General features: G+C 40.8%; 1 protein-coding gene across 1 annotated transcript; it reads right to left on the minus strand.

Annotated features, from left to right (window-relative positions):
- Window positions 1–1602: 1602 nt before the first annotated feature.
- Window positions 1603–9166, minus strand: LOC145414166 (glycoprotein-N-acetylgalactosamine 3-beta-galactosyltransferase 1-like). Its single transcript, XM_080283732.1, has 7 exons — window positions 9017–9166; window positions 8440–8497; window positions 6984–7098; window positions 5889–6132; window positions 3230–3365; window positions 2398–2558; window positions 1603–1794 (listed from the first exon to the last, which is right to left on the minus strand). The coding sequence occupies exons 1-7, from the start codon at window positions 9161–9163 to the stop codon at window positions 1603–1605; spliced, it is 1053 nt and encodes a 350-aa protein (XP_080139858.1). The 5' UTR covers window positions 9164–9166.
- Window positions 9167–9770: the final 604 nt, after the last annotated feature.

The following is a 9770-nucleotide window of genomic DNA, read 5'->3' on the forward strand; positions in this document are numbered from 1 at the left end:
TTTTCCTTTTGCAATTTATTTTATTTATCTTATCTTTTACATAGCATTTCTTTTTCTATTGTACACCTTTTAATCTAACTTGGCCTAAAATTACCATCTCTCCATCTTGAATGCTCAGTTGTCATAACATTAACACTACAGTATGATGCTAGTCATGAAGAAGTGCTTCGGAAGGATATGTAGAGCCGTAGTATTGTCATTTCCTGCCGCTGAGTTACGTGAGATAAGCAGCGAAAGGACGGAAATCTGGGCCAAGTAAAGGTGAATGGAGTATAGTGCCATAATCAAGTGTTAATTTCTTTCAGTAGCTCAGCATACAAGATGGAGGGACGGGAATCTTATATCTAGTTAAAGTGAACAGAGCATAGTTGATAATAAAGGAATCCAGTCTGACCTAAATTTATCCACTAGGCTTCATTTAGTTATTTATTATCATATCATTACATTAAATTTATTCTAATTATTCACGTTAGTAGAGAATGCGTGTTTATTTTTGTGGTAATATTAATTGTACCTCATCCAGTTAATTTCTATCTTTCTTGGAAGCCACAAAACTTATAATTGGACGTTATAATTCCTCAGATGCCTCTTCTGTGTAAAATTGTTTGCTGGTATACTTCATTCACTTTAACTTGGCCCAGATTTTCATTCCTTTGCAGATTATTTCACGTAACTTAGTGGAAAAAAAAAGTGTGCCTCTATATTTTTTCTGTAGCAGTTCTTTTAGCATCATATTCTAGTATAAATTGATCGCTATAAATCAGCATTCAAGATGGAAGGATGGCAGTTTCAGGCCAAGTAAACAGTGTATAGCAAGTATTGTTATAACAAAACACGTCATCGTACTGAAAGGGTGAATCGATATGAGATTTGCATAAAAAGTGCTGCCTGCATTATAACCTGCAAGCGATTAATTTTCAACACCTGTGCACCGTGGCTGATTAACCACGTCATTAGTCAACCCTCTCAAGGTCGCGTCTTCCCGCCACTTTTTCGCTCTAGATCACGCCGGACGATTTTATTCAGCCGAGTGTGAGTCAGAGGAACCACAGTGTTGATACTTGCAGCAGTAATCGTTGTGGTCGAGACTGCTCAGGTGTTACTATTACTGCTAATGCCAGACGGCTTTAATCAGCTGAGTGTGTCACAGGAGTATAAGTGTTGTTACTGCTCCCATTAGCCCTCTCGTAGTCGGAACAGCTCTACTATTCTACCCCTAAGAGAATTAATGAAGCATATTGTTTTCCTGGCATGTTCATGTAAAGGTAAGGATGGTTACTAAAACAAGATTATCAGATGCTTTTATTTATACGATTATATAGTATCAACGATGCCCATATATTTGTACACAGATTATCACTGACTCTTCATATTATAGTTATCAGGTAGCATATAGATGAGGAATATATTAATTTCAGTTTCTCCTTCTTAGTATAAAATTAGAAAAAGTATACTGAAGATGAAAAAGATAGTCAATGTCTCGATTCATATGAATGAGGAGAGGTAAAGTCTACGGGGCAGACACGCCCCATTTCGGGGGGACCTGGTATTGTGGAGTTCCTGAGGATGAGAGAGAGAGAGAGAGAATAAAACAAGAGAAAGCTACGTGGAATTCAGTGAGAGTGAGGAGCGAGAGGAGGAGGGAGGAGGCGGGGTGGATGTGGACGTGTTCAGGTGTAGAGGCTGGAGGTGGCGGTGGATGTGGAGACGGTACAGCAAAGCCTCCAGCGTCCACATCATCCTAGGGTCGACGTCGTGGAAGGTGACCAGGTGGCGAGAACAGCAGTCAGGGCCCTGGGGAGGAACACGATTTAGCCTTGGGTTCAGCTCAGACGATTTGGTTCAGCTGTGAGCGATGTATTGATTGTTGAGGAGTAAGGCAGTTTGGTTACGGTAGGACGACTTGGTTTAGCGTAGACGATTTGGTTATGTGTGAGATATACCAGCAGTCGAAGGATAATGAGCTTAACGTTTCACCCAACAATGTGGCTTTGAGCAGTTAATTAAGTATACAAAAGGATTAGTTGCTATCGATAAATGAACAGGGTTACATAATCTTCTTTAGTACAGCTGGTTTCTATCAGTACATCAACAGATAAATAAAAATTCATGCACAAAATACCGTGACTGAAGACGACTGATCATGAAACTTGCCTGACTGTCGCTAGAGGTCTAATATGAAGAAAGTTAATCCTAATTTTTATGAAGAAGAGCAAAGCAGGGTAACACTACGATGCTATATAATTTTACTTGAGTCTGTTCTTTGCTCTGAGAGGAGGGGAAGCCACTCCTAGGATAATTAAAATCGTCTGGCTGTAACAGGACTGTGATAGCTAAGATTTCTCACGTATTCAGAGGTAAACATGTACAGGAATAGGAAACAATACTGAGCCTTACCACGCCATGCTTGTGCCAGATGTACCGCCAATACCAGTGGAACTTGTTGATGAGGGGCTGCTTGAAGTACAGGGAGAGGGGACTGTGGGAGAAGAACCTGGACCTGCCATCTTCATCCAGGCTGTCCCCCGCCTTCACACCTACACTTTCCAGACACTCTCCTGCCGGTACACAAGGGGTTGATGCACTCTCAGCTGCATTCATGATACTTTCCTTCTTTTCACCGCCTTCACACCTACACTCTCCAGACATTGTCCTGCTTGTACACTAGGGGTTAATACACTCTCCTGTCAGCTGCTTTCACATCTTAAGACGCTCTCCTGTCGTTAGGCTAACACACTTTTCTGTCACTCGCCTTCACATCAGTGCTCTCCAGATACTTTCCTGCCGCAATGCACGGGGTTAGCACACTCTCTACACACTCTTCTGGGGGTATAAAAGGTCATTTGGGATTAACACGCACACCACACAATTTGTTATCGATGGAAGTTGTCATATGGGGATAACACTGACCCCACACACTATTCTGTCGGCACGCAAGGGGTTAACATTCTCTCTCTCTCTCTCTCTCTCTCTTAGACACACAGACTTCCAACCCTAAAGCTAAGTTATAATTACATTGACTCAGAAACCAAGCCTTCAGTTTTGGAAATTCAAGCCATGTGGGGTGATGGGTGAGGGAAGATGGCGTATTTTACAAAGTTTTGGAACCGTCTCTTTAAAACATTCTGAAAACGTGAAAATGAAGGGAGAGAGAGAGAGAGAGAGAGAGAGAGAGAGAGAGAGAGAGAGAGATGATGATGATGATGATGATGATGATTCCCGCACTAACCCAGCAGCAGGTCTTCAGCTCCTTTGGTAGCGTTGGTCGCACACTTGTCCTGATCAGATATTGTGAGGGCCTGGGTCACGAATCTCCTGAGGGCCTCTCTGCTCAGCACGTATCCGCCACCGCCAGACATGTAACCCTGGAAGTGAGGGTCGGGGGTAAAGGTGGGCTGGTAAGGTTGAGTGGATAGGGCAGAGTGCAAAGGATTGAAGACAACTGTATGGAATGACTGGGGAAGTAAGAGATGCTTGAGAGGACAGCACTAACTTGAAGGATAAACAATAACATACATACTAGTCCTTTTGAAGCACTTTGTTACCGGTAATAATGAATTCACAATGATATGAAGAGAAGCATGCTTTTTTGGCACCATAATATACTCATATCACTAAGATCGTTATAGGGTATCCACATTTTTGCTCTTTAAATTTGCTCTTGTATACTTTTCTTCATATAAAACTATTAACTTTAACTACATTGTATCGCATTATATACTGCAATTTGGCATTATATAAGAACTTACATTTTATCTAAAATATCCTTATACCTACTATAGTATATTGTTTAACTTAGGTTATGCTGTCTACTACCTATAGTTAGGGATAGCTGGTTGCACCGCATAGGATGTCACCATAGAAGCTTAACCTCCAATGCTCCGTCTGCTCTCTTCCCACACCTTGCAGCGACGGTTGGATCAATTCAGTTTTAGCAAGGGTGTGGGGGTTCGAAGACGTACTTCTCTAGCACACGTAGATTTGCACTGTGTTGAATTAGGTAACCTACATCTATTGTACAAACTATAAAATATTTCAGTTGAATAGTGAAATGTTTAACTTTCTAATACCAGTCATTATTTAACCCCGAAACACTGACACAAAACACAGTGCTGATACAAGACTATATTACGGTTGTGCTAAGAGATTATATTCCTGGGAGAGGGAAGGAAGTACAATAAATATTGAAATGCCCGCAAGGCGACACGGAGTTACTCATAGTTGACGCCAGCTACGGGGAATAACCTGTGGACATCGAGGGACATCATAGAATTATTCATACGTAAATCTCCCATAATTAAATGTGCCAGGTCTGGTCTGACGTGTCTCGTACAATAAGTACAATAACTCTTCATTGAATCTTAAAAAAACGGACACGGTAAGAATACTTCCCATACCAATCAATCTCTCCTCCAGAACCCGGCAGAGATAAAAACGACCATGTAGCAAAACATAACTGTCATGGAAGTTTTAATATGAAAGAGTTGTAGAATATATTCCAAATTTTTTCAGTATGCAAGGTTAAGTGGCATTAAATGCATAGTAGGTGCACTGGTAATGTATCCTCCATGATCCGCGGATGGGGAAAAAAGACGACTCTTATTTTTGTATTTATTCAATCGTCACCATGTTTAGTTGGGGATTAGGAGGTAGATACAGTACTCAGTCTGGGTGTCATGTTTGTGACTTCCCTTTACTGCCTCCACATTTGTAGTCACTCTTCGTTTCCCGTTGATCCACGTCTTTTATACAGTGCGATGACAAGAACAGAACCCAGTACTCTAAACCTCCCAGTACTGTGTCCCCACTCAACAACAACCCTTTCTCTCACAACATACCAGCACCACCGTCACCACCACCCTCCCTCATATATCGTCATTTCTTATCACTGTAACGGACTTTAACTGCCATTTAACTCCATTTTGAATGCTGAATCGTTGCAAGAGATTAACACTAGAATATGCTGCTAGTCACGATGAAGTGCTAAGTAAGTCTTTTTCTGCAGCCGAGATACGTGAAACAAGTTGAAAAAGGGGAGAAAATCTTGACCAAGTTCGGGTTAAAGATGTTCAGTGGAGGAAAGGAGTTTGTGTGATGAAGTAGCAATTAACAGATGGTCGGTTGCGTAGGTGTGCAATGAGAGAGAGAGAGAGAGAGAGAAAGAGTAATAAAGTGTTTGTTTTCACAGCTGTGTGGTATATGTATGTGCGTTTGTGTGCACATATGCTTGTGTGTGTGCGTCTGTGTGCACATATGCATGTATGTGTGTTTATATTTACAAATGCTGAAGAAGAAATTGCATAATACTGTCGGAGAGAGTCCTTTTTTTACCTAAGGAATTGGGTGAGGTAGGATCCAGAAATGGGAAAAGAGGAACTGCTAAAATAAAAAAAACTACGAGAAGCACAGCTAGTTCCTGAAGGCGACCGGAGAGTACACCTGCGCCAACGCCAATAAAAATTAAGGTTTCCTGCTTCAATTCCTCTGTCCTGCCACACGACTACTTTTACGGTCTGACATGGTCAGTCAATTAGTTCTGTGGTCTTAGTTTGAACTGTTCCTGAATTTCAGAGATCGTAAGCCTCTGCCGACGGTAATGAATTTTATGGTTTATTCCTGCACCCGGATTCTGATCCAACCAAGTCTTCCTTGACTCACTTGCCAGCTATCCACAAGATTTCAGTGATATTCGATCACAACTTTTCAAGATATTATGTACACAAAAAGACAGACAGATAGATAGGTAAACTGACAGACAGCCACAAGTGAATACATAACCTTATCCAACATTGTTGGCTGAGGTAAAAATATGCCAGACAGTTATTGTTGTCATTACAGAAGTCTCCAAACCTTTGTAATCCTCCTTAACCCCTCAGCACCTAACCCACCTGTTTAACATGGTGACTAAACTTGACTCCATAGTACACAGGTGTCTGGGGGTCGAGGTCCTTCAGGAAGTACCTCAAGTTCTCTACGATGACGTAGGTGTCGTCGTCCGCCTTCAGGTACCAATCGTAGTCCGGGTGGTGGGTGTGCAGGTGAGACAGGGCAGCCTTAGCCTTGGCCCACAAGTAGGTGTAGCCCTCAGGGACGTCTAGCACCGTCGGCTGTAGACTGGAGTCATCTTCAGTGCTGCCGGGGGAGAAAAACTTTAATGGAACTCGAATCAAGAATAAGGAGAAAGGCTTAGTGCAACAGCGGTCGGAATGGTTTAGACCTGTCCTGGAAGTGGGTGGTGGCAAAGAGGGGAAAGACTTATGGAAAAATGAATTTCATGAGTATTTGCAAATGTTACTGGAAAAACTGTTGTGGGAAAGGAGGCTTGACTGGGATGTGAGGCAACTGTAGGGTTTACCTTGTAGTTTGAAGCGTTTAAGGGTGCTAAGAGGTTTGGAGAAAAATGGTTGAGGGGATAAATGAGTGTTGAGAAATAACTGTAGAGTTTCTTCCGAGCACCGAACACAAGAGATCGTGTTCCTGTGATGTTCGATGCTCAATAACACCCCTTCCTGGGCTCTTCATTTTGTGTGGTAAACCTCAGTATACTATTGCAAACAAATTATACCACTGAGTGTCAACACAATTTCCTTAAATAATAAAAGATGAGAATGCTAATATACCATGTGAAGGAATATAATGATACCGATATGAGTGCTGGAAAGTGTCCTAAACTGACGAGAATACCGGTTATGAAGTGTCTGCAGGAAAATGGTTGGTAAGGAAAAGGCAGAAGAGAGGAGAGTTTATAGGCAGATTTAAAGAGGAAGGAAAACTGTAAAAAAAGGGAAGAGAATGGGAATGGTAATATGGTAGAGAAATGAAGAGCAAGGCTTATGGGAAAATGGTACAAAAAGGAAGAGTTTGTGAGAAAATGATAGGAAGAGGAAATAGGAAACAAAACATAAATATCGTCATCGTCATCGTAATGAAAAGATGAATGATTCCTGGCCCTGAAAACCACTGAACGTTGGCGTGGGTCTCACCTGAAGAAGATGGTTTTGTCGCAACGCTGGCCCCACGTATTCCTCACGTGGACGGCCGTGTGGTGGGTCTTGGGGCCCGTCAGTATGTAACACAGGACTCTGACTGGGGACGAGGCTGGTGAGAGACAGGAGGTTAAGTAAATATCCTCATCAGGAATAGTATTAGCATCTTCATTATCATCCTTTGTCATTATCATCATCAGTATCAACATTCAACAATCAATGTTAATACTGTCATCATTATCATCATAACCTTTTATCATCATCGTTATCAGTTATAATCCTAAGTTCCCCAAACTAAATATAAAGACTCTTATAATTGGCGGTATTAAAATAATTGCTCCCGATGGGGAAAAAAGGGAGGTGGTATGATTGACTGATCGATGGATGGATGGATGGATGTTATTATTATTATCATTATTATTATTATTATTATTATTATTATTATTATTGTTGTTGTTGTTATTATTATTATTATTATTATTAATATTATTATTATTATTATTATTGCTACTACTACTACTACTACTACTACTACTATTACTACTACTACTACCACTACTACTACTACTACAATCGACATCATCATCATCATTTATTTATTTATTTACTTCTTTATTGTGCATTCTTATTACCTCGAGTCAGTATCATTCAGCTAAGGGGAGACATTTCGCAGTGAAGAAGTTAATGAAATCACTACCTAATCTGTATTTTGGAGAACAAGATGGTCTGGAGAAAGCAAGAAGTAAAATCCAAGTGACGGACTCGTAGTGAAGGCGCCAAATGGTCCCTTGAATGAAAATGTGGTAGAATTTGATGTAGTAGTAGTTGTAGTGGAAGTGATGGTTGCAAAAATAGTACAGTAATATTAGTGATGGTGGTAGTATTAATAGTAGTAAAGGTAGTAGCAGTAGTAGTATTTGCAACCTCTATAGCTCATCTGGATTTAAGAACACTTGTGCTACACCCCAACCATCCTCGTTTGGGATGCTGTAAAAAACTATATTACCTTTCATGACTAACCCCTTCAGCTGGATGACATTTTCTATTTATTCCTGCGTTCTCCAGACGGTTTTTTTTTTTTTGCTTTAGGGTATACTTTTTAAAACTAGAGGGGTTAGATATAGGCTTCAGTATCCCGTCCACCTCTATGGGCACGAAGGCTTGGAGTTCGTCAGAGATGCGGCCTGATAGTGACCATATACATTTGATCCTCCGTTAGTGTCTGTAATGGTCTGTTTGGCTGTATACTGATTTACGTCGTCATCATCATCATCATCATCGAAATCACTGCCAGCATCATCATTATTATCTTTATTATCATTGTCATTATCGTCACTGTCATCACCATCATTATTGTTATTATCATCGTTATCATCACTGCCATCATCATCATTGCTATTTCCTGTCATCATTATCATCATCATCATCATCACCATCATCACATACCACTAACCTGAATAAGCATCCTCCTGACCACCCCGCACCAGGTAACTCATTGAAGCCGGCCACACCTGTAATTATAGTAACACTTAGCACTGTAATTAAAGCAACAATTAACACCTGTAATTATAGCAGTACTTAGCACCTGTCATTATGGCAACACAATACCTGTAATTATAGCAACACTTAGCACCTGCAATTTTAGAAGTACTTAACACCAATAATTATAACAGTACTTAGCACCTATAATTATAGCAACACTTAGCATTTGAAATTATAGCAACACAACACCTGTAATTATAACAACACAATACCTGTAATTATAACAACACTTAGCACCTGTAATTAAAGCAACACAACACCTGTAATTATATCAGTGCATAACTCCTGTATTATAACAACATCAATCGCTGACATTAAAATTACAAGTACTGGTCTGTTATTAGAATATATTAGGGTTATGATATTTATAATAATAAAAATAATAATGATAACGAAAATAATAATAACAATGCAGTAAACAGTAAAAATAATTTTAATATATGCAGAGAGAGAGAGAGAGAGAGAGTTTAAACACCTGGAACTACCACCTCATTTTCCTGTCTCCACCCATCCTCCCGGTCCGAATGTCTGAGTGTGGCGTGGAGGGCGAGGTGGAGGACGAGGCCCAAACCGAAGCCCAGGCAGAAGGTTGAGACGCCGCGACAGCACACCGCCGCCGCCACCCTGCGTCCCATGGTGATGTCCTTGGCGCTGACTTTGGCTTCCTGAAATTTAAGTTTGTGAAAGTTTGATCTGTTGGTAAAGGTGGATTTACAAGATTCTCTCCGTTTGTGTTTCTCTCTCTCTCTCTCTCTCTCTCTCTCTCTCTCTGTATCTGTTTATTTATATTTCTTAATTAATTTACTTACCTGTATGCTTATCTATTTACCTACCTACCAGTCTGTTGCTTCTTTCTATCCATCCATTTGTCTCTCTGTCCATCAATCCGTCTATAACTCTCTCTCTCTCTCTCTCTCTCTCTCTCTCTCTCTCTCACACACACACACACACACACACACACACACAACCTTTTAACATACACAGTTGTCTAACGCATCTTATATCTGCAGCAGTAATTTCACACCATATTTGCATACACTCCTTCATTTGGTGTACACAGATGTACGGAACACACAGGTGGTATGCACGTCAGATGTATTTCTGTACACACACACACACACACACACACACACACACACACACACACACACACACACACACACACACACACATCTGCGGTTTTACATGCACGAGTTCTTCCAGTTCACCTGCATCACGTAAATCCACAAGCCCTTTCCCTAC

The sequence above is a fragment of the Coenobita brevimanus genome, chromosome 98, assembly GCF_032717465.1.
Source record: "Coenobita brevimanus isolate Jiangsu-jjx chromosome 98, ASM3271746v2, whole genome shotgun sequence".
Classification (NCBI taxonomy): Eukaryota; Metazoa; Arthropoda; class Malacostraca; order Decapoda; family Coenobitidae; genus Coenobita; species Coenobita brevimanus.